Below are 25,407 nucleotides of genomic sequence, written 5' to 3'. Positions count from 1 at the left end.
GCCCCCCCCCAGCCCCACATAGATCAGCTCCCCCCCGGATGCTACCATCTCCTCCCTGCAGAGACCACCCCCTCCAGGGATACCACAACCCCTGTTCCTCAGAAACCAGCCCCCCAGGGACACCCCCACCCACATAGATCAGCCTCCCTAATGATACTGCCACCCCCTCCCTACAGAGACACCCCCGGGATGCCACAACCCGTCCCACAGAGAACAGCCCCCACAGATCCTGCCACCCCTGCCCCTCAGAGACCAGCCCCCCACAGATCCAGCTCCAACCCTGCCCAGAGACCAGACCCCTAGGGACACCTCTGCCCCACAGATACCAGCCCCCCCCCAACACCCCTCCATCCCACAGAGACCCAGAAGGGCATTGCCACCCCTGCCTCAACGAGACTAACCCTGGGGACGTCACCACCCCCAGCACACAGACACTAGCCCCCTGGGGCTCCCCCACCCACATTCCATCGATAACAACCAGCCACTGATGCTAAACCCTGGACCATGAAGCAGCCCCCACTTTTCTGGGTGTGTCCCTGCATCATCCAAGAGAAACCCCTGGCCCTGCCCTAGCTCCTGGCTGGGTGCAGGGTAGGCAAGAGGTCCCTGTGGAGGCAGCCCAGAGACGGGGACTCACTTCAGCAGCTGGGGGCTGGCAAACACCAGAAGGTCGTGCACCACCTTGAAAGCCACCGATTTCAGGAGGTTCCCCGCAAAGGTTCTGATCAGGGCCTTGGCCAGCCAGGCTTTGGGGTAATCCCCGCTGGGGCCACCCACATCCTCCTCCTTCTTCCGCTTCGGCCGCTTCTCCTCCTAGACCGGAGCCAGCATGTGAGAAAGGGAGTTGGATCAGACAGGCATCCTGCCAGCCACCCCACCCTGGGTCAGACACCCCACAGGGTCCTCCCCCATGGGCCCCCTGGATCAGACACCCCACACAGGGACCCCCTCCCAGCCCAGAGGTCCTTCCCCAGGACAGGTGTCCCCACCCGCCCAGGGACCCTTCCCTGGGACAGGTGCCCTGCACAGGTGTAAGGCCCAGTCCTGGATGGCAGGGAGGCAGCATGGGATGGTGGAAGCAATGGGTGCCCGGGAAGGGGTGGGGGAGCTGCAGGGGTTAGTGCTTCACAGGCTCCTACCAGAGACTTGGGGCTGGTTCCCGGGGCTGGGAGGGAGGTGTGGGCAGCACAGAACCCCAGGGGAGAAGGGGTTTCACAGCCCTATGCTTAGACCCTCAGCTCATGATGAAGCAGCACAGATGGCCCAGGGAGAGGGGAGCTGTGAGACAGGCCTGTGCAGAGCTGGTGAGGGGAGCAAACCTTAAGACATGTGGGGCATCTATTGTGGGCTCCCTCCAACCCTCCTCACTCACATCATTGCAGAGTCAAAGCACCAATGGCCTGTGCCAGGGACACAGTGACCCGGCGCCACAGCCCCAAGTCCAGCCCAGGAGGCAGCGAGGGAGTTACCAGCACTAGGATATCTTGGCTCTGAGCCTTGCCGAGCCCATTCCTGTGGTCTGGGGCTGCCTCGCGCAAGCTCCTCTTGCAGCACCGTCTCTCCAGCTCCCGACGGGCCTTCCTCACCTCGGCCCTCATGTTCCTGTCAAACCTGCTTAAGATTTGCTGCGTTTTCACATTTTCTTTCAAGTCCCAGAGATCTTCCATCTCCAGGGGTTTGCGATAGCCCTTCAGAACCATCCTGTGGGGCAGGGAGAGCCTCTGGTCAGCAACACCTTCTTCTGCACACTCCTGCTGCCTGTCCCTCACACAACGCCAACACTCGGGGTCACCGGGCGCTGGAAGCTGAGTCCACAGTGTCCCAAGCAACCGAGCTGCCTCTGGGGTGCTGAATCTCACTGCAGTGCAAGCCAGGAGCGACTCATTTCACCCGCAATTCCTCCCACCCTGCACCTCCTACACCTGGCAGACAGTGATACTCAGCAGAGTAAGAGAACAGGATCTGAGCAGAGCTTAGCCTCACACAATGCCCTCCCTGCCATCCCAGCCCTGGGCTTGCCACAGCTCACACCGCTCTGCCGGGGCCCCTCAGTCCCAGCCTGCAACCCCCCGCTGTTCCCGCCCTGCTTTGCCTACCTGCTGTACCAGCTAAAGGTGATAGAGCTCAGGAAGGAGGCTGTGACTTCTGGGTTCTAGGACACAAAGAAAGAGGAGAGTCTGTTCACCACAGCTGTGTCTGTGGCAAGAGCTGACTCGTCTCTGCCTTCCAAGGTGGAATCGCGGGGGCCTCACACTGAGGCAAAGGGGATGGGCCACAGCGAGTCCCCCAGAGCACATGGGGCAGGTCTGGCCAGTCCTGGGACCTGCACAGGCTGAAGGGCAGGGGTTGAGAGCCCTGCAGGGCTGAAGTGTAGGGACTCTCTCCACCCGCCTGGCCCACACCGAGACCTCACAGACACTGTCTCACGACCCCGGCCCCAAAGATGGGTGGAGATGGGATCTTGCTATGGAGCCCATGTGCCACCGACCAGCCCCTCTGTGATGAGGCACCTTGTGGCATCCTCTCCCTCCCCCAGCCACCCGCAGGGTCTACAGTCTGTGCTCACCCCAAAGCCCAGACTGGGGCACAGAGCTCTCACCTTCTTGGCCATTTCCTCTGTTTCTGGGGCGACATCCGAGAAAGCAGAGATGATCAAGAGGAGGAGCTGGAGCCCATAGGAGATGAGGAAGAGGCTGAACCGTGGCAGGTCAGGAACCAGGCCCTGTGGGGGAGGAAAGCCCTCAGGGATAACTGATGGCACCTGCAAGCGAGGTACAAGCCCAGCCTGGACCCAGGGACGACCAGGAAAGTGAGTGGGGCTAAGGCTGCCGGAGCGTTTCCGCTCAATCCCTCATTTCAACTGCTCCTGAATTCCTGGCGCTGCCTCCTTTCAGCCCAGGCCCCGCTGGACATGACCCCAGGGGCACGCATTGGGGTGGGCAGAGCTGAAGCCCTATTGGAGGAGAGATAGGAGTGATTTCTCCTTTACCCCCACTCACGTTCCCCATGGGTGCTTGCTCACAGGGGGCTGCAGTGCCCCAAAAGCTGATGCTAGTTAACAGCTCACAAGGAAGGGGATTTTCCTGGGCCAGACCCTGGCCCTCTGGGAGAATTAGGAGTGTGAGGGATTTCCCAGGGGCCCTTGTGCGCGGTCCCCGTTGCTCCTCACCAGCAGTGCCTTCCGGACCAGTGTCTGGAACGGGAACACCCCACAGAGCAGGGAGAGAATCCAGAAGAGGAAGAGTGGTCCAGAGTCCCTGTGCTGGTGGAAGCGCTGAGTGTCATGGAGCAGCAGAACCAGGCACTAGGGAGAGAGTGAACTGGGTCAGAGCAGGGGGTGCAGGGAAGCTGGTGACAGAGGAACCTAGGACAACGTAACCTGGGCAGGGGGTAGGACCCCAGAGGCTCATGACCTGGAGATTATACATCGGCCCCAGGAAGGCACAGATGCAGAATCGGGCTCCATAGTATTGGCTTCTATTTAAAAATATGATCCAAGTGTAACTGATTGTGATGTTATCTGATTAAACTATGACCATGTAGATCATTGTTATATATGGAGCTATACCTCTCTCATAGAGCTGGAAGGGACCTTGAAAGGTCATTGAGTCCAGCCCCTGCCTTCACTAGCAGGACCAAGTACTGATTTTGCCCCAGATCTCTAAGTGGCCCCCTTAAGGGCTGAACTCACAACCTTGGGTTTAGCAGGCCAATGCTCAAACCACTGAGCTGTCCCTCCCCCCAATTTTTGCTACCACTGTTATATAACTGCAACAAACCTTGTACAAACTGTGGCATGTAAGATGTCTATGGAAAGGTTATGATTCGCTGAATATGATTACACTATTTGCATGCATGTATCATTTTTGTACCTGAAGTAATGAGTATTGGCTCTATACCTGGATTCCTAATGTGTTTGCTTCTGGGAAACACCAACAAGGTGTTTACCCGGCACATTATGAAGGAACTATTCATCATCTGGACTCATCTGGACTCATGGAAAAGAAGCCCTCGAGGAATTCCACCGTCATTTTAACAATTTCCATCCCACCATCAACCTCAGCCTAGACCAATCCACACAAGCGGTCCATTTCCTAGACACTACTGTGCTAATAAACGATGGTCACATAAATACCACCCTATACCGGAAACCCACTGACCGCTATACTTACTTACATGCCTCCAGCTTCCATCCCGGACACACCACACGATCCATTGTCTACAGCCAAGCTCTAAGATACAACCGTATTTGCTCCAATCCCTCAGACAGAGATAAACACCTACAAGATCTCTATCAAGCATTCTTAAACCTACAATACCCACCTGCTGAAGTGAAAAAACAGATTGACAGAGCCAGAAGAGTACCCAGAAGCCACCTACTACAGGACAGGCCTAAAAAAGAAAATAACAGAACACCACTAGCCATCACCTACAGCCCCCAACTAAAACCTCTCCAGCGCATCATCAAAGATTTACAACCTATCCTTAAAGATGATCCCTCACTCTCACAGATCTTGGGAGACAGGCCAGTCCTCGCTTATAGACAGCCTCCCAACCTGAAGCAAATACTCACCAGCAACCGCACACCATACAACATAAACACTAACCCAGGAACCTATCCTTGCAACAAAGCCCGATGCCAGCTCTGTCCACATATCCATTCAAGTGACACCATCATAGGACCTAATCACATCAGACACGCCATCAGGGGCTCATACACCTGCACATCTACCAACGTGATATATGCCATCATGTGCCAGCAATGCCCCTCTGCCATGTACATTGGCCAAACCGGACAGTCTCTACGCAAAAGAATAAATGGACACAAATCTGACATCAGGAATCATAACATTCAAAAACCAGTGGGAGAACACTTCAACCTCTCTAACCACTCAGTGACAGACTTGAAGGTGGCAATTTTGCAACAAAAAAACTTCAAAAACAGACTCCAAAGAGAAACTGCTGAACTTGAATTAATATGCAAACTAGATACTATTAACTGTGGCCTAAACAAAGACTGGGAATGGTTGGGTCATTACACCAATTGAATCTATTTCCCTATGTTAAGTTCTCCTCACACCTTCTATGGGCCATCTTAATTATCACTTCAAAAAGTTTTTTTTCCTCCTGCTAAAGATAGCTCATCTCAATTGATTAGACTCTGCCTGTTGGTATGCATACTTCCACCTTTTCATGTTCTCTGTATGTATAAATATCCCCTGTCTGTGTGTTCCATTCTATGCATCCGAAGAAGTGAGCTGCAGCTCACGAAAGCTCATGCTAAAATAAATTTGTTAGTCTTTAAGGTGCCACAAGTACTCCTGTTCTTTATTCAAGTTAAGTGGCTCATCAAAAGGACACTTAACTCACAATGGAAGACGCCCATCTACACTGAATGGACTATCCTTCTGTCTGGGGTATAGGTAATGGCTTCTTCTGTGGCTAACAGAAATCAGGCATGGACATGTAACTTCAAACTCCACCTTTTACCTGTAATTTTCCACTAGCTGTGCTGAGGGCTTTGTTTGAAACAATGGATTTCCCTCTACATCGCAGAAGCTATAAAAGGCTCTGGAAAATCTCCATTTTGCCTCTTGCCTCTGGCTAAGCAGGTACCGGTCCTTCAGGGACTCATCAAAGACTTAACCATCCGTGCCCAGCATATGCCACAACGGCAGTATGCTTGCCATAAAAAAAAAAAATTAAACAGTTAAAACGTCAATTGGCTGTGCGTTCGGTCCAGGTGGCGAGCCTTACGGGGGAGAATTCGGGTAATCCTTGTAAGGGATTTAATCTCTCCCTTTATAAGAAACCTCAATTTTGGACCAGAACCTTGTTGCACCCCTATAGTGGCCCTCATTAAAACTGAGGAGGGGTCCAGTGGGTGAAGGGGGAAAAGGTCGTATGTATGGCACCCCCAACTACAAGGAGAGCACCCTGTGGGGTGATTACAAAATGAATTACAAAATAAAAGGAACCAGGAGGGGTTGGGGCTAGTTAAGGAGCCCACCCTCCTTGCTAAATTGGTAGTGGAACAAAGCCTGTGCCCATGGAAAGAAACGGTTCAACAAAAAAATAAAAACAAATAAATAAATAAATCGGGCCCAAACAAGCAGGCAGGCAACAAATAAAAACATTAAAAAACAGGTTAAAAGCCTTGAGGGCATAGTGCCAAAAGTTAAAAAAAAAAGTAAGTGCAAGCATAAGGATTTTAGGTCCCTAAAACAGTACTTAAAATGGTAACATCTAAGTTAATAAAGGTGTCGTTTTAAAAAATAAGCAAATAATTAAAAAAAAAAGTAAAAAGTTAACTCTGTAAATGCTAAAAAAAACTAAGCAGTTAAAGGTTGTAAAAATGTTTTTTTTTTTAAAGTATTGGTTTCTTTGCATCCATTCTGAAGGAAAAATGGGCCCTTTTCCAAAAAAAAAAAGTCTAAAAATAAGCCAGGCACAAAAACAATCTAATTTAAATAATTTGACTATAAACAATTTAGTCAAATTTGCTAAAAAAACACAAAGGGTGTCTATTGGAACTTAACTGCCCCCAAATAAATATAAATGTCATCTATGTACAGCTGTGTAAAAATTAAAGCACTGCAAGGGGTGTTAAAAAAAACTGGTTTTATTTTTAAATAATACCACTAAAATCCATTTAAATATTTCATTCAAAGTTGCAAAACCAAAAAATGTTTTTTGCCTGACAGAGGTAACTAGTATTGTTTGGTATTTAGCATTTAACCCTTACGGGGTAACTCAATGCTTTACAAAATGTAAATGTTTTAAAATAAAGACCAAAGTTGTGGCTGCAGCAGGGCAGTCAAAGCCAAAAAAAATAAAATATATATACACACATTTGTTTTTTGGTAATAAAAAAGCAAATAAAAGCTGTATTAAAAAAAAAAAAAAGAAAAACAGTGCCCCACACTAACCCTTAAGGTGGCTCTGTGTAATCAAACTGTCACTTTGCTAAGGGTACATAAAAATTCTGTAAGCACAAAAAAACAACAACCCAGTTACACCTTATGTAAAATTAATATGGCTAATGTTATAAAAAATAAATTATAAAAAAATGTGCATTTTCCCCAAAATATGTGCAGTGTATATAAAATTCAAAAATATACCATGCTACTTAATTAAAATCCTATTAGGGCTCCAAAGGGAGCCACAATAGGTTGTATTTTCCTTTTCAAATCACTGTGTGTTGCGAAGCAGAAGTTAAAAGTTAAAAGTAATCAGAACTCTGGTGAAAGTTGATTGTGTCCCTTTTAAAACAAAGTCTCTAAGCTGCTAATAGCTTTAAATCCAAAAGCAAGCCAAAAAGCGTCTAATGCAAATTACCTAACTAATAAAGGTAAAAGACATTAAAACCTGGCCTGCCTGTAAAACAAACATAAAAAAATATGGGGGTAATTTCTCTGTTTTGCCTAAAATCAGCAAGGGTATTTGTAAAAAATATATATATATATTTTAAGTAGTAATCTGCCACCCTCAAAGGGGTAAAAACATGTTCTTTTGTCTTTCAAAAAATCAAAAAAAGCTAATGCTAGCTGAAGAGCAACCCAAAATACCATAAATCTACTGTCACAATAAAAATTGTGTTTTGTGTTCCATGTTTTGTCTTGTTTTGTTTGTCTTGTTGCTAGATCTGTTGTGTATTTAAAAAAAATACTGCAAAAAAACATCCTCAGGTAGTAGACACCATATTAGGGGAAATTGGTTTTAAAGCACAGATATGGAAAGTTAGCCCACTCCTCATATGGCACGTAAAATCCTTCTGGCTACCCCAGACCTCAAGCCAGTGGGCTGGGGAGGGAGGGAAGCTATTAAACATCAGAGGTTGTACCGAGTGGACTCCTCAAAAGTGGGTGTGCTTGTCCTGGCCTGTTGCTCCAAAGCCCTGTAGAAAAAACATTTCCCTAAAATCCTGCATGTGGGATAAATTGAATAATAAAACCAAAGTACTGTATAATGGGCAATGTGCGTGTGTTAATTCCAAAAAAAAAGTGTTTTAAAAAAATGGTAGTGTTAGCAACCCACTAGTAACAAATGTAAATGTAATGTAAGTACGGTGTTTATCAATAATCACATTTACCGTTTGCCACAACCAAAAAAGTCCCAGCTTTGCCCAGTTAAAAAAAAGCTATGTAAAACCCATAAAGGCCGCTTTAAATTAAAAAAAGGCCAAGTGTGTAAAAAAATTGTTGTTAAAAACATCTGAAAATGACAAATTAAAAACAAGATAATGTTGCAAAAACTAAAAAAGCGGCCCACACCTTAAATGTTAAGTAAATGGGCCCGTATCCCATTGTAAAACAACCTCTCTCCAGTAGTGTACCAGCTTCAACTACCGGGCAAACTAAAATGGGCGCATGCCAATCAATTCAAAACAATTTTCTTCCTAGGTTTCCGGTCATGGCATCTTGGGCCTCGGTTGTGGACCAGTCACCTGTCTGGACCATCAGGGTTTCCAGCTATCCATGGGATTATCTGGATAATTATAATTTTAAAAAGGGAGAATACCTACAAAGGCTCTCCCTGGCTCAAGCTGCTAACGGGGCCTGAGCCACAGTGTGGCGCAAGGCTGGAGGGGAGGTGCCTTGGAGATGGTGCATAATCGGAATAGACGCAGAAGGGTCACAGCAAAATACCTGGTGGGTGGCCCTAAACCTTCCCTGGATCCCATGGGGACAAGCCCTATTCCTCCTGTGGCAGCCTGGAGCGAAAGCAAAATAAAAGGCCCTTTGGCAAGTAATAACAATCCCTAATCCCTAAATGCAATATTGTTGTTGCAACCTCTTAAAACCAAGCAAACAACATCGATGACGGAGGCCAGGAAGGGCTGTACTGGAATAACTAATAACTTAAACAAAAATTGTATGTGCCTCAGTTTCCTCAATAGGTGCACTTACATTGTTCTTTTTCCCCCCCTTTTGCTTTGTTAACAGGACAAGGCAGAAATAGCAAAAGCCCAGGGACACCCTGAACAGGAGTGGTGGAACTGCTCTTGTTGCTTCAGGCGTGCAAAATCCTTCATTGTAATGCAATGTTTTTCTGGGTATTCTCCAGGGGCAGCCCCCGGCCGAGAGCCCCCGGTTCCCTGGCTCTGCATATCCCTTCTGAATTGGGTCCCAGATGGGATTAACCCAAAAAATCTCCATACCCCGCCAGGCAGCCCCAAACGGGACAACGTTACGTCCCATCACCCCACCAGCAGTGGTGGCAGATGTTATCCGCCGCCACCAAATGGGAGGCAGCCACTCAACCCTGAATCTTCCTAAATGCCACCCTAAAAGCTTTAAACATTTACCTCCCCCTAACACGCTTTCAGGTCCCAGCCTTCCTGCTTAATTGTACCGGGGGGCCACCCTCCAACTCACCCTCCTCAGGCATACGCTGTCCTTGTCGTCCCCACCCCCCAGAAAAGGCAAACCATAGCGGGCTCCTTGTGGGATGGGGCTAATTCAGCGTCAGTGTTTAAAATATTCAGCAGGGGGCCATAAAAAACAAGCGGTCAAGACAATTAAAAAAGGCCATAAAACTGGTCACAAGTGCAGATCTCACCCACCTGACAGTGGCCACCTCCGCCCTCAAACAAACTGCCAAATTGGCCCTCCACACGCGGAATACCTTGCAAAAACTAATTAAAACCATAATTAAGGCAAAAAAACAACTAATATGGAATTCGGTGTGCTCCCAGCTCCCACAATATTTAACCCAACAAATTTGTAGCCTGTGCGTGCTATATTGCTGTCAGGGCCAGCTCCAGCTTTTTTGCTGCCCCAAGCAGCGAAGCGGGGGAAAAAAAAAAAAGGTCATGATCGGCGACACTTCAGCGGCAGCTCTACCGCGCCACTTCATTCTTCGGTGGCAATTCGGCGGCCAGTCCTTCCCTCCGAGAGGGACTGAGGGACCCGCCACCAAATTGCCGCCTAAGACCAGGATGTGCCGCCCCTTTCCAATGGCCGCCCCAAGCACCTGCTTCTTTTGCTGATTGTTGTGTATGTAGAAGGCCAATAGTAACATCAGCCGCCATGTCAGAGGGAGGGTAAAAACCAAAATGGTGACTCCTCACAACAAGGGGGGGACTGTCACAGGCCCAAGGACTCCCTCCCTCAGGGGGTCCCATGGGGAGGCAAATCAGCATTGTATGTTGCTAACGCCATTGCAAGTATCACAAGGCATTTCAGGGAGGGCCAAAGGTGTAAATGTAAAATAAAAAGTTCCTTGCAGGCTGCAAAAAGCCAAAAGGGAAAAAAAAGCAAAAAAGCAAAAACCGGGTTAACTCAGCACTTCAGCTAGCTCCATGTAAAAATAAAACAGTGGCCACGGCCCAAGGTCATGGGCTAAACAAAAAATCTACAGCTGCCCAGCTGTAAAAAAAAAAAACCAAAAAAACAAAAAACTGAAGTTAAGCAAAGCTGCACAAATAGCAGCAAAAACAGTAAAGGCAAATAAGGCAGTGATGGTGAAGGCCAACAGAAGGAAAAACAAAGTCTCCAGAGCCGGTGTGTTTTGGGCAGTCAAAAAGGCCACAGCAAGCCAACTGAAACTAGTACAAAAAGCACCAGGCACAAAGGGCCCTAAATGACAACACCCCAAAAAAACCAAAACTTAAAACCCTCCCGAGAGCCCAAGCAAGGCAAAAATTACAGCAGACCCCTAACGACCTGGGCCCAAAACAGAACTCCCGTCCACCCTTCCTCCTCTTCTTACATTACACCCAGGCTTGGCCAGCCGTGAGTAGAGCGTGTGTGAGTATGAAAGAGGGTTAGGTCTTGGGGCACTAACACTTTCTTCCTTCCTCTAAGTAACGTGGGAAACACCCATCACTCTCTGCTGTTATTTTATTATTTTGTTAATAAAGCTTTAAAATTTAAACCCTTGGTATGTTTCATCATCTCGTCCCCAGACAATCCTGTGGTCAGCCTAATCACCTGATGCCTCAGGCAGATTGGTAACTGAAATCTGTCACAGCATGCAGTGGTCTCAGCGCATCTTTCCAGGTGGCCATGCCTGCTCCATGCACCAGGCGATCCCCAGTTTGGAGCAATGCCGAGCTGCTGGACCTCATCAGCATTTGGGGAGAGGAGGCAGTGCAGTGACAGCTGCGTTCCCGCCGTAGGAATTATGATACCTACGGACAGATTTCACGATGCACGACAGAAAGGGGCTATGACTGGGACACATTGCAGAGCAGAGTCAAAGTGAAGGAGCTGCGGAATGCCTACCACAAGGCACGGGAGGAAACGGCCGCTCCAGTGCTGCGCCCATGAGCTGTTGGTTCTATAAAGAGCTGGACGCGGTACTCGGTGGTGATCCCACCTCCACTGTGAAGGCCCCTGTGGATACTTTGTTGGCTTGTGTGCCAGTCAAGAGTGAACCAAGCCAGGAGGAGGCAACCTTGGACAAAGAGGGGGAGGGGGACCCAGAGGCAGAGCATGACTCGGAGGTCAGAGATGCATGCAGTCAGGAGCTCTTTTCTATCCCGGATGAGCCTAGCCAGTCACAGCAGTCAGATCTTGGCGAACAGGAGAGGATGTCGCTGGTAAGTGGCTTTGATTGGGGGAATTGCTGAAGCAAGTTGTTGGGGGCAGGAGGGTTGCAGAAAGCAGCCTTGTCTCCCACCACATGCCTAGTCTGAGCAGCAGAACAGGCTGCTGATAAACTCCCTCACTTCACAGGAATCTCCCTCGGATCTCCAGGAAACTCTCGTGGAGATACTGGGCAATGGCAGAGCTGCTTTGTTCCTTGCCCCATTAAAGGTAACTTTTCCGTGCCACTTTGCCGTGATGGGGGGGGACATTGCTGCACATGGGCGAGCTGCATAGGTGCCAGGGCGGAAGCCGCAGGCTTGGAGAAGACCCTCTCTTGATTCCCTGCTCACTCTCAGCAGTGAGATATCTTCCATAATGACCACCTCCTGTGGAAAGTGTGGGGACAGGAATGATGATCAGGCCCCGCTACAGTGCTGGCTCTCCCCAAGTGCCCAAGAGCCACGTACCCAGTGTACAGCAGGGTCTGGGAACAGTGATTTACCCTGCCCCTGTGGCTACTCACCATTTTGGAGGTCTTGTGGCTCATGTGTGCTTGCCTGGGGTCAGCCAGTCAGTGACAGGTGTGTGAGTACTGGCTGTGTTTTAAAGCACTGAATCAGTGTTGTCTGTGTTGCAAACAATACTGCTTCTGTAAAATGTTACATTTAAACTTCACAGAGATGTCCTTGGAAGAACAGCCTCCCTCTTTGTTATCGGCAGCAGAATCATAGAATCATAGAATATCAAGGTTGGAAGGGACCTCAGGAGGTATCTAGTCTAACCCCCTGATCAAAGCAGGACCAATCCCCAACTAAATCATCCCAGCCAGGGCTTTGTCAAGCCAGGCCTTAAAAACCTCTAAGGGAGGAGATTGCACCACCTCCCTAGGTAACCCATTTCAGTGCTTCACCACCATCCTAGTGAAAAAGTTTTTCCTAATATCCAACCTAAACCTCCCCCACTGCAACTTGAGACCATTGCTCCTTGTTCTGTCATCTGCCACCACTGAGAACAGTCTAGATCCATCTTCTTTGGAACCCCCTTTCAGGTAGTTGAAAGCAGCTATCAAATCCCCCCTCATTCTTCTCTTCTGCAGACCAAATAATCCCAGTTTCCTCTGCCTCTCCTTATAATTCACGTGCTGCAGCCCCCTAATTATTTTTGTTGCCCTCCACTGGACTCTTTCCAATTTTTCCACATCCTTCTTGTAGTGTGGGGCCCAAAACTGGACACAGTACTCCAGATGAGGCCCACCAATGCCAAATAGAGGGGAATGATCACATCCCTCGATCTGCTGGCAATGCTCCTACTTATACAGTCTTCAAATTGCTGCTTCAAGGCATCCCTGATTCTTATGGCCCCGCGCTGTGCCCCTCTAATAGCCCTGGTCTCTGGCTGGTCAAATTCAGCCTCCAGGCACTGAGCCTCAGCGGTCCAGCCCTGAGTGAAGCTTTCACCCTTCCCTTCACAAATATTATGGAGCCTACAGCATGCACATATAAGCATAGGAAAATTGCCATCAGCCAGATCCATCTTCCCATACAGGCATCGCCAGCGGGCTTTTAAATGGCCAAATGAACACTCTGCAGTCATTCTGCACTTGCTCAGCCTGTTGTTGAACCACTCCTTGTTGCTGTCAAGTTGCCCCGTGTATGGCTTCACGAGCCAGGGCATTAAGGGGTAGGTGGGGTCTTCCAGGGTCACAATGGGCATTTTGACTTCCCCTATGGTGATTGTAGTGAGGCGGTGGAGGAAGAGCCCAGCCGGAGGCCCGAGTGGGTGGAGCTAGTGAGCTCTGAGCCCGCCCCTCAAAGGGTCAGGTGGCGACCCAGAACTATAAAGGCCGGCCCTCAGAGCTCAGTAGGAGCCCAGCCACCGGAGAGAGCAGACGTCCCTAGGGGAGCTCGAGACTGGGAAGCTCCTGCGGCCGAAGGCAGCCGCCCAGACTGGCCAGAGCTACCCTGCGCCCGCTACCCGGAGGAGCTGCCAGAGCTACCCCGCGCCCGCTACCCGGAGGAGCTGCCGGAGCTACCCTGTGCCAGCTACCCGGAGGAGTTGCCGGACCTGCCAACCAGCCCCGGCCGTGACGAACCCATGCTCGTGGACCCTGCAGAGGCCGACGTCAGGACCCAGGTAGGGCCCGAGGGGGAGTACGGAAGTAGCCCGGGGGCAGACGACCCAAGCCTGGCTGCAACATTACCGGAGCCTATGTCAGTGTGTTGCGGCCAGGATCCCCACTGACTAAGCAGCGAATCGTCAGCCGCTGCTAGGGCCCCGGGCTGGGACGCAGTGGAGTGGGAGGGCCTGCGTCCCCCCTGCCACCCCATTCCTGTGTGGCAGACTCCCCCTCTCCCTGGCCTGAGGAGGCCGAAGCCTGTTACTGTTGCTCAGCCCTGCCTGAGGGCCTGAGCACTCTGACTCAGTGTTTGTTGCCCCGCCCTGACCTAGGGCCAGGGCTCATAACTGTTGTTACGGCTCAGCCCTGCCTGAGGGCCTAAGCCTCCGGACCCCGCAGTTGTTGCCCCGCTGGAGCCGGGGCCAGACGTAACCACCGTGCAGCTGACTACCGCAAGGGCTACCGAGGGAGACCCCTGGCTGGACTATTTCCCCGGACCCATCGGTGTGTAGTGAGCCGGCGTGGCTCCCCTCTGCCCCAGAGAGGGTCGAGCCCCGGTGAACTCTTGTATAGTGATCTTCTGGTCAGGGAACAAAGTCTCTGCTTGCAGCTTGTTGAACAGGCCAATGTTCCGAAAGATGCATGCGTCATGCACCTTTCCAGATCAGCCTGCATTAATGTCTGTGAAACGCCCACGATGATCCACAAGTGCCTGGAGAGCCACTGAAAAATATCCCTTGCGATGAATGTACTCAGTGGCTAGGTGGTCTGCTGACAGAATTGGAATGTGCATGCCATCCATTGCCTCTCGGCAGTTAGGGAAGTCCATTTGTGCAAAGCCATTCACAATGTCACGCATGTTGCCCAGAGTCACGGTCTTTCGCAGTAGGATGTGATTAATGGCCCTGCACACTTCCATCAACATGACTCCAACGGTCGACTTTCCCACTCCGAACTGGTTAGCAACCGATTGGCAGCAGTCTGGAGTAGCCAGCTTTCACAGTGCAATCGCCAAGCGCTTCTCCAGCGACAGGGCAGCCCTCATTCTCGTGTCCTTGCGCCGCAGGGCTGGGGCAAGCTCATCACACAGTCCCAGGAAAGTGGCTTTCCTCATGCGAAAGTTCTGCAGCCACTGCTTGTCACCCCAGACATGCACCCTATGTGATCCCACCAATCAGTGCTTGTTTCCCGAGCCCAGAAGCGGCATTCCACTGTGGTCAGCACCTCTGTGAATGCCACAAGAAATCTCGTGTCACAGTTAGTACGCGTGGCAAGATCAGTGTCACACTCCTCTTGCCTTTGTAGTTTAAGGAATAACTCCACTGCCACTTGTGATGTGTTGGTCAGTGCGAGCAGCATAGTGGTCAGCCGCTCAGGATCCATTCCTGCAGCCCAAAAGAGGCAGGGCGTGCAGTACACAAACTGTTGAAAGATGGCACCAAATGCAGACAGAAGCGCAGGGGTTGCTGGGATGCAAAGCAATGCATCATGGGGCACTGGGACAGGACCCAGGATGCCCCACGACCCCTTCTGCCTTCCCATACGTCTTAGTGGCAAAAGAGAAAGAGGTGCTCTCTGGGATAGCTGCCCAGAGTGCACCGCTCCAAATAGCGCTGCAAGTGCCGCAAGCGTGAACACGCTATTGTGCAGGCACCCGTCAGTGTGAACACACAACAGCGATTTCTCTTCAGCGCTCTCTGAGCAGCGCTGTAACTTTGCAAGTGTAGACGTGCCCTTAAGTCATCAGTTTATTCCATCACTGCTACAAGGTTGATCCAAGAACTCTGCAATTATTGTATGTATTTGATTCCTTTAACCAATTTTAACCCTCACCTTTCTTTCTTTTTATAAATAAACCTTTAGATTTTAGATAATAAAGGATTGGCAACAGCATAATTATTGGGTAAGATCTGGGTTGTATATTGACCTAGGTGTGTGGCTGGTCCTTTGAGATCAGAAGAACCTTTTATTTGATAAAATTGGTTTTAAAGAACCACTTATCTTTAAGTCTAGTGTTTTTGGTTGTGATACAAGGACTGGAATGCCTAAGGAAACTCCTTTTCTGACTTCTTGTTAGCCAGTGTGGTGAAATAGAAGTTTACTTTTGTTGCTGGTTTGGTATATCTTATGGGAGAATAACCACCAATTTTGGGGTGTGGCGTCTGCCCTATTTCTCAGCAGTTTGTCTTGAATTTGGTATTCTCAGTTGTGACCGATGCTATGACCACTGCTGAGTGTGCAGGGAGCCTGGAACCATCACTCACCAGCCCTCCAGCTGAATGATGGGTTCGCTCTGGAACCTAAAGGTGCAGATTTACATTTCTATATTAACTATTTCACTTCTGCCTGTGTTAGCAAACACAGCTAATCAGTGTGCAGCTCCCACAACCCACCTGTCCCCTAGGCTATGGCCCTGCACTGCTAGGGAGTTTTCCTGAGATTCAGTCTAAACCTCTCTTTACTGTTTCCTCCCCTCACCCCAGCTCTGTCCCCTTGATGACCCAGCATGAATTCAGCTGGTGGCAGGCATGGCAGTCTCTTACCCATGTCACGGTGTACAGAGCAGGGTTCGTGTATTGGACAGCGGGGTTCCTGCTGGCAGGAGTCGGGTGGGGGTACTGGCCAAAGTCCTCTGCAAGCGTGAAGACCAGTTCAGCCACTGCTGTCAGTAAGAGTAATGTTGTCAGCGCCTGGGGGAGAGCAGCTGTTAGGAGTGACACTGGCCTTGTCCCTGCCTGTTGGGCTACTGGGGAACACAGCCCTAGGTCTGTCAACACACCGGGGCATTCCCCACCCCATTAAACCCCAGTACATCCCTCCAGCCCAGGGCGTTCCCCACCCCACACCCCATTAAACCCCAGTACATCCCTCCAGCCCACGGCGTTCCCCACCCCATTCCCCATTACATCCTTCCAGCCCACGGCGTTCCCCACCCCACACCTCATTAAACCCCAGTACATCCCTCCAGCCCACGGCGTTCCCCACCCCACACTCCATTAAACCCCATTACATCCCTCCAGCCCAGGGCATTCCTCACCCCACACCCCATTAAACCCCATTCCATCCCTCCAGCCCAGGGCATTCCCCACCCCATTCCATCTCATTCCCCACCCCTGGCCCCAATACACTGGATTACATCCCTCCACCCCTGGCCCCATTATCCCCCTGGTTCTGTAGGGCCACAGGATGCTGTACCTGCTTGGTGAGGTAGATTTTGGTTAGAGATGATTTCTTGGTCCTGGGTTTAAACATGGGAAGAAGCTGCCAAGGAGCCAAAAGCCAGAGAAAGCCCAGAGGGATCCAAACAAGCACGGTCTGTTCGAAGCAGAGCGGCAGGTCGGGCTGGGGCACAGCCAGTAAGGAAGCGTTCTGGGCAGGGGACAGCGAGAGCAGAGTCACTCGGAGTCACACCACAAACTCACCAGCATTCCCTGCCCACCTGCATGCACCCTGCCATGCGTCTCAGTGCCTTTCCCCCTACACACCTCAGCCTTCCCCTGCAGGCAACCTGAACCCAAAACATTGAGAGCACCCCTCCCCCTTCACCTGCCCGACCCCTAACTGCCTCAGCGCATCCCTCCCCTAATCACGCACCCAGCCCCATATACACCACAGCACCCCTCCCCCTTCACCTGCCCGACCCCTAACTGCCTCAGCACATCCCTCCCCTAATCACGCACCCAGCCCCATATACACCACAGCACCCCTCCCTCTTCACCTGCCCGACCCCTAATTGCCTCAGCGCATCCCTCCCCTAATCACGCACCCAGCCCCATATACACCACAGCACCCCTCCCCCTTCACCTGCCCGACCCCTAACTGCCTCAGCGTATCCCTACCCTAATCACGCATCCAGCCCCATATACACCACAGCACCCCTCCCCCTTCACCTGCCTGACCCCTAACTGCCTCAGCACATCCCTCCCCTAATCACACACCCAGCCCCATATACCCCACAGCACCCCTCCCCCTTCACCTGCCCAACCCCTAACTGCCTCAGCACATCCCTCCCCTAATCACGCACCCAGCCCTATACACCACAGCACCCCTTCCCCTTCACCTGCCCGACCCCTAACTGCCTCAGCGCATCCCTTTCCTAATCACGCACCCAGCCCTATACACCACAGCACCCCTCCCCCTTCACCTGCCCAACCCCTAACTGCCTCAGCGCATCCCTCCCCTAATCACGCACCCAGCCCTATACACCACAGCACCCCTCCCCCTTCACCTGCCCGACCCCTAACTGCCTCAGCGCATCCCTCCCCCTAAACACACCTCCAACCCCATATACACCACAGCACCCCTCCCCCTTCACCTGCCCGACCCCTAACTGCCTCAGCACATCCCTCCCCTAATCACGCACCCAGCCCCATATACACCACAGCACCCCTCCCCCTTCACCTGCCCGACCCCTAACTGCCTCAGCACATCCCTCCCCCTAAACACACATCCAACCCCATATACACCACAGCACCCCTCCCCCTTCACCTGCCCGACCCCTAACTGCCTCAGCGCATCCCTCCCCTAATCACGCACCCAGCCCCATATACACCACAGCACCCCTCCCCCTTCACCTGCCTGACCCCTAACTGCCTCAGCGCATCCCTCCCCTAATCACGCACCCAGCCCCATATACCCCACAGCACCCCTCCCCCTTCACCTGCCCGACCCCTAACTGCCTCAGCGCATCCCTCCCCCCAAAGCACACATCCAACCCCATATACCCCACAGCACCCCTCCCCCTTCACCTGCCCGACCCCTAACTGCCTCAGTGCATCCCTCCCCTAATCACGCACCCAGCCCCATATACACCACAGCACCCCTCCCCCTCCACCTGCCTGACCCCTAACTGCCTCAGTGCATCCCTTCCCTAATCACGCACCCAGCCCCATATACTCCACCGCACCCCTCCCTCTTCACCTGCCCGACCCCTAACTGCCTCAGCGCATCCCTCCCCTAATCACGCACCCAGCCCCATATACACCACAGCACCCCTCCCCCTTCACCTGTCCGACCCCTAACTGCCTCACCGCATCCCTCCCCTAATCACGCACCCAGCCCCATATACACCACAGCACCCCCCCCTTCACCTGCCCGACCCCTAACTGCCTCAGCGCATCCCTCCCCCTAAACACACATCCAACCCCATATACCCCACAGCACCCCTCCCCCTTCACCTGCCCGACCCCTAACTGCCTCAGCGCATCCCTCCCCTAATCACGCACCCAGCCCCATATACACCACCGCACCCCTCCCTCTTCACCTGCCCGACCCCTAACTGCCTCAGCGCATCCCTCCCCTAATCACGCACCCAGCCCCATATACACCACAGCACCCCTCCCCCATCACCTGCCCGACTCCTAACCCCTCAGAACACCCCTCCCCCAAACACACCCGACCCCTAACCCGTCAAAGCACCCCCTCCCCTTAAACAAACCCTGATCCCCAGAGCAACCATCCCCCTAAACAAACCCTGACCCCAAACCCCTCCCCTAAACACCCACTCAACTCCTAAGCCCTCAAGGCACCCTTCCCCATCAGGGCTGGTTCATCCCAAGCAGCAGGAAAAAAAACCAAAAAAACTATTGAGTTACCGCAGAAGTGCAGCCGAAGAGGAAGACAGAGTGAAGGACCCGCTGCCGAATTGCCGCAGAAGACTGACGCAGGACAACTGAGCTGCCACCGAAGTGCCGCCAACGGACTACTGCCCCTTTCTATTGGCCGCCCCAGGCACCTGCTTCCTTCGCTGGTGCCTGGAGCTGGCCCTGCTCCCCCTAACATACACACGACCCCTCTCCCCTCAGAGCACCCCTCCTACACACTTGTGCAATAAATATGAAATTCAAGAATTAGAGTTAACTTAAATTTGGTAGGAAATAGATCTGTGCTGTAAAGAAAGGCCCTGAGTAGCAAGTAGAAGGAAGGCCTTGAAAATAATGAGCTGCCAGGCCAGAAGGAATGAAGTAGGGAGGATGTCTTGTTCAAAGAATAACTAATGAGATAAAGGGAAGTTTCTAAAAAGAAGCCTCTGGCGATGGGAGTGACTGTAGATTATTTTATATAAGAGAAAAGCAATCTCTCTTATAAGGAGCCAGCATGGCCCTTCCCAACCCCACACACTAGTGTTAAAGCCTGTGTGAGCCCAGAGAAACTGCGGGGCAGCAAGGAGGGAGGAAAGGCTTTGAGGAGAAAGGTGGTTGTAAATCTTGTCTGGATTAAAACTGGAGCCCTCGTCCTACTGTGCAACCCCTGACCCCATCCGTCCCCCGGAGCCCTCGTCCCCATAGACACACACCCTGACCCCATCCATCCCCCGGAGCCTTCGTTCCTCTGCTCACCCCCAACCCCATCCCTCCCGGAGCATTCATCCTTCTGCCCACTCCCGACCCCATCCCCCTATGCACCCCCAACCACATCCCCCTGGAGCACTCGTCCTCCTGTGCAACCCCTGACCCCATCCGTCCCCCGGAGCCCTCGTCCCCATAGACACACACCCTGACCCCATCCATCCCCCAGAGCCCTCGTTCCTCTGCTCACCCCCAACCCCATCCCTCCCAGAGCATTCATCCTTCTGCCCACTCCCGACCCCATCCCCCTATGCACCCCCAACCACATCCCCCTGGAGCACTCGTCCTCCTGTGCAACCCCTGACCCCATCCGTCCCCCGGAGCCCTCGTCCCCATAGACACACACCCTGACCCCATCCATCCCCTGGAGCCCTCGTTCCTCTGCTCACCCCCAACCCCATCCCTCCCGGAGCATTCATCCTTCTGCCCACTCCCGACCCCATCCCCCTATGCACCCCCAACCACATCCCCCTGGAGCACTCGTCCTCCTGTGCAACCCTTGACCCCATCCGTCCCCCAGAGCCCTCGTTCCCATAGACACACACCGTGACCCCATCCATCCCCTGGAGCCCTCGTCCCTCTGCTCACCCTTGACCCCATTCGTCCCCTGGAGCCCGCATCCTTCTGTGCACCCCCAACCCCATCCCTCCGGAGCACTCATCCCCCTGCGCACCCCCTAACCCCATCCCCCTGCGCACCCCCCAACCCCATCCCTCCGGAGCACTCATCCCCCTGCGCACCCCCTAACCCCATCCCCCTGCCCACCCCCTAATCCCATCCCCCTGCGCACCCCCCAACCCCATCCTTCCGGAGCACTCATCCCCCTGCGCACACCCTAACCCCATCCCCCTGTGCACCCCCAACCCCATCCCTCCGGAGCACTCATCCCCCTGCGCACACCCTAACCCCATCCCCCCAGAGCATCCTCCCTGGGTGCCAGCAGAGTCCCTCACACTCTGTAACACTGAGTTAAAACAACTGCCTCCCTCCCGGGAGCAGAAAGAGCACCTGGGGTTGCGTCTCTCCTGTCTCCAGAGGACAGCGTGCAGTGCCCCATGTCTCTGGACACAGTCGGGCAGGGGGCGAGCTCAGGCCACTGGCTGCTTTTCAGATCATGCTCATCTCACGGTTACCTTCCCCTTCCTGGCCTGGCTTGCCATATGTGTGCAGCGCCCAGCACCCGACAGGGCCCTTTGGCACTGGCATTACACCCAGGGAAATAACGACTTTAATGCCAGAACCCCGACCTGGGCCATGCCCCCGTCCCATCAGGGTGCTTTGCCTCCGTAAAGACTGGGGGACCCCAGGCTTTGGCTTGTGTTTTCTGCTCTCCCCAGGTATCCGCGTGCCCCTGCTGTGAGGGGTCAGAGCTCTGTGAGGACATGCAGCCACTTACCCAAAACACGGAGCCACAGAACTCCTCCAGCGGCGCAGGCATGGCCCAGGTGTTTGGGGAGCTGACAGCTCCCTGCTCGTCGCTCGCTGCAGGGGCGTTAGACCTGAATGGCTGAGCAGGGTAAAAGATCCCAAACACCCCGAAGAGGGAGGATGAGATCAGATGGCAGGGCAGTTAATCATTAACTCTCTCTTGCTCTTGCACAATGTCCCAAATGGAGCGATGACCCAGGGTGCTCGGAGAACTGTAGAGGACCCCAGGCGGGCAGACCCCAGCTGGGAGCCCCAGGGGGCCCCGGGCGGGCAGACCCCAGCTGGGAGCCACACGGGGCCCCATGGATCAGCCATTTTAGTTCAGGGTATGTCTATGCTGCAGTTGAAAACCCTCAGCTGGCCAACTGCATCAGCTGACTCGGGCTTGCGGGGCATTTAATTGCCATGTAGACGCTCAGGCTGGAGCCTGGGTTCTAGGACTCTGCGAGGTGGGAGAGTCACAGAACTCAGGCTGCAGCCTGAGCCCAAATGTCAACACCACAATTCAACATCCCCTTAGCCTGAGCCAGCTGGCCTGGGCCAGTGCGGACACAGGGTCAGGGGACAGCCCAGGCTCAGAAATTCCAGCACATCCCAGCTGTGATCCATGGGACGCCCCGGGAGACACAATCTCAGACTGATCTAGTGAAACCCTTGGCAGCAGGAGGAAGACAAGTGTTGCCAAAGTGTAAGAAAATGACCCACCCCTCAGGTGTCAGTCAGGAGGGTAAACCCCTCTGTGTGCTTCCCCGAGCTCCACGCGCCCTGCTCAAACCCCTGTGTGCCTCCCGAGCCCTGCTCACACCTGTGTGCCCTTCCTCAGCATGGCAGGGATTGAGCTGACAGCACTGGCCTATACCGCCAGCTTGAAGGGGGCCTTTTACTCCTTACAACATCAAATGGGGATATGGGGCAGGAGATGGACTTCTGGGCTTTACACTGGGATGGATGGTCCTCCAGAGCCCCCTCCATGCCTCAGGGGGATGGCGGGTCACTCCTGGTGAGGCTGCCTGGATGCCAAACCATAACCACCCAGCTAAGGGAGTGCAGAGTGGGGAGGGCAGCAGGCAGGGGCACAAGAGAATCTACACGGCATGTCTTCTAGATAAAAAATTGGACCTGCCCTTGCAGTTCCTCCCCAGGGGCAGCAGGTAGCGCAGGATCTCGTGAGAGAGTGTGACGAAGTGGGACTGTTCTTAATGTTTCCTCTGAACACTGTGTGAGTGCCTCAGTTTCCCCTATGCATTTTTTTAAGTCTCCAGGGGGGGAGGGATAGCTCAGTGGTTTGAGCATTGGCCTGCTAAACCCAGGGTTGTGAGTTCAATCCTTGAGGTGGCCACTTAGGGATCTGGGGCAAAAATTGGTCCTGCTAGTGAAGGCAGGGGGCTGGACTCGATGACCCTTCAAGGTCCCTTCCAGTTCTAGGAGATTGGTATATCTCCAATTATTACTTTATAAATGGCTGACACTCTGTCTCCTGGCAACAAATGGCAGGGCCCTTCCCCACTTGCAAAGGGATGCTAAATGTGAACAAAGAGATCAGATGGCCCAGGAAAGAGACAAGCGGCAGAGGGGGTTTCAGTTTGGAGCTGGCTGGGGACGAGGAGTGAGTGCAGATGGGGTTGTCTGGCTCGCTGGGCCCCAGGATGGACCTGGCTGAGGGGTCCCGTTCACGGTACCTACAAGCTCTGTTTTAGACCATGTTCCTGTCATCTAATAAACCTCTATGTTACCGGCTGGCTGAGAGTCACGTCTGACTGAGATGTGGGGTGGGGGGGGGGGTGCAGAACCCTCTGGCTTCCCGAGGACCCCACCTGGGCGGACTCGCTGTGGGAAGCGCACGGAGGGGCAGAGGATGCTGAATGCTCCAAGGAGAGACCCAGGAGGTGAAGCCGGGGGAGCTTCTTGCCCTGCAGACAGTCTGCTCCGAGGGAGAGGAGGCTCCCCAGAGTCCTGCCTGGCTTTGTGGGGAGCAGTTCCAGAGCATCGCCCGGGGACTCTGTGACAAGGAGCATGTGCAGGATGCTGGAACAAACTGGGATAAGCCAAGGGAAAATTTGTTGTCTCGTTGCTTATGTAATTAGTAACTAGCTCAAGGTCAATAATGGTTCAATAAGTAATTGCACTGGCATTAGCCACGAGCCACCGGCAGAGAGGCGGGTCCAATGTCCAGGGATGACAATGCAGAACTCTCACCAGTTAATTATTAGAGGCTTTGTTGATTAAATATCACCTTCATTTCATATACCACGCCAGCCCCACCCCATGTCGGGCCCTTTAACACAGGGCTTTTCAGCGCCGGGTCCGCCTGTCCCTGAGATCTCCCTGACAGAGTTGAGGAAGGCAGCAAGCCAGTCCCTGGTGTTAGAAAGGTTGAGAAACATACCGTGCAGGCACCAAAACATTCCTGATGGCCACCCAGGAACCTGCAGCCTTGTACACAGGGGAAAGCTAGAAAAAACAGCCGTTCATAGTGCAACAAAATCCCATCTGTAGTGTGGATTATGACCTCTCTTTGAGACTGCAACACAGCCGCCACTTTCCTCCTTTCTTGATCACCATGGACAACTCCACCAGCCTGCCCATAACTCAACCCTGTAACCTGGGCATCATCTTTAACTTAGCTCTCTCTCTAGAGCCTCACATCCAGGCTGTCTAAATCTTACCAATTCTTTCTGCGTGACTTCTGTAAGGTCTGGCCTTTCCCATCCATCCACACAGTGAAAGCTCTGGTCCAACCTCTCATCTCACCTCTTGATTATTGCACTATCCTTTTCTCCAGCCATGACAAACGCAATCTGCCCCCACTCAGATCCATTCAGAATGTGCTGCAAAGACCATTTCCCTTGCTCATGACTTTGACCACGCCGTCCCACTCTTTGTGTCCCTCCACTGGCTCCCCCTTCTCTAGCTCATCAAACATAAGCGGCTTGTCTCCACTTTCAAGGCCCTTCCCCATCTCTCACAGGCGATTGAGAGGCTGCCTCCCACCTCCACTCTGCCAGTGGCTCCAGCCTCCATTGTCCACCTGTCACAAGCAAGCGCCTTTGCACTTTCCCCCGCATGCTGCCCCCAACCCCCGCAAGGGATGAGCTCCCTACAACCATCCACAAAGCCACCTCATTATCCTACTTCCAATTCCTCCTTTGCTGGGACACCTACAAAACACTTGACAGCGATTAGGCAGCTGGTTTGCTGAGGCCACAGCCCGGCCTGCTGACCGAGATTTCATCACTGCTGAGGGCTCAGTTTCTCCATTGTGCAGCCAATGATTTTAGTTTATTGTTCATTTATTGTGTGATTATGATTAACTAACATGTTATGTCATATAGTCATTGTATGCTAAAGAGAGCTAAGTTGTAGGATTATAGAAGTATAAGATTGGTCAGTAGTTAGAAGGGATAATTATGTATTCGGTATCTAAGAAAGTAGGGCTGAAACGCAAGGCCTGCAGGCTGAGACCTATCAGATATCAGCTTAGCCTTACTAGGCCATAGACTTGAGAAATGCTGGACATAAGTAAGTGACCAAAGAATGAACCTGTGCCACAAGATTATGGGAAAAGATGCACCAAGGGTAATATTGCAAAAAATTAACAGTAAGAGTAATTTTTTGCTTAGAAGATCCCCGGTAGTCGCATTTCTCTAACACATGCCCTAATCGCAGGGTACACAATGTGCCCAAATGTTAATGAGGTATAGCCAGAATCACATTATAAAAGAGGGTGCCCAGAGTGAGACAATTGAACTCCCTATGGGAAACCCAGCAGGAACCATCCCTCTTCTGAGGATCAATCCATGAGAGACCCATCAGACCCTAACACTATCTAGGAGGATGTGACTATAACTATATTTGTAACTTGTGCATAGGTCTGTATAGAATTTCTATATGCTTGGGTAACCATAATTTTGCAGGTAACTTTAATAAAACTTTGTAAGAGACTTGTACTGGTAAATGTGTGTGTGGTCACTACCCTTGGTCT

At 52.3% G+C, this 25,407-nt stretch overlaps 1 protein-coding gene across 3 annotated transcripts in view; it reads right to left on the bottom strand.

Moving 5' to 3' along the window:
- ABCC2 (ATP binding cassette subfamily C member 2) overlaps window positions 1–21,490 on the bottom strand; it is a 56,448-nt gene extending 34,958 nt beyond the window's left edge. For 2 of the 3 annotated variants that reach the window (XM_045025775.1, XM_045025777.1), the window contains exons 1-8: window positions 21,394–21,490; window positions 16,846–17,019; window positions 16,194–16,340; window positions 3,170–3,304; window positions 2,600–2,722; window positions 2,097–2,152; window positions 1,470–1,701; window positions 638–813 (exon numbers count right to left, since the gene is read on the bottom strand). In XM_045025775.1, coding sequence (XP_044881710.1) covers window positions 638–813; window positions 1,470–1,701; window positions 2,097–2,152; window positions 2,600–2,722; window positions 3,170–3,304; window positions 16,194–16,340; window positions 16,846–17,019; window positions 21,394–21,435 — 1,085 coding nt within the window. In that variant the 5' untranslated portion in view covers window positions 21,436–21,490. Of the gene's footprint in view, window positions 1–637; window positions 814–1,469; window positions 1,702–2,096; window positions 2,153–2,599; window positions 2,723–3,169; window positions 3,305–16,193; window positions 16,341–16,845; window positions 17,020–19,244; window positions 19,357–21,393 lie in introns of those variants that run through there. The other variant, XM_045025776.1, reaches the window with a different exon arrangement.
- Window positions 21,491–25,407: the final 3,917 nt, after the last annotated feature.

This window comes from Mauremys mutica, chromosome 7 (genome assembly GCF_020497125.1).
Source record: "Mauremys mutica isolate MM-2020 ecotype Southern chromosome 7, ASM2049712v1, whole genome shotgun sequence".
Lineage (NCBI taxonomy): Eukaryota > Metazoa > Chordata > Testudines > Geoemydidae > Mauremys > Mauremys mutica.
The sequence above is the reverse complement of the archived record's forward strand: the minus strand, read 5'-3'. Positions and strand labels throughout refer to the sequence as shown.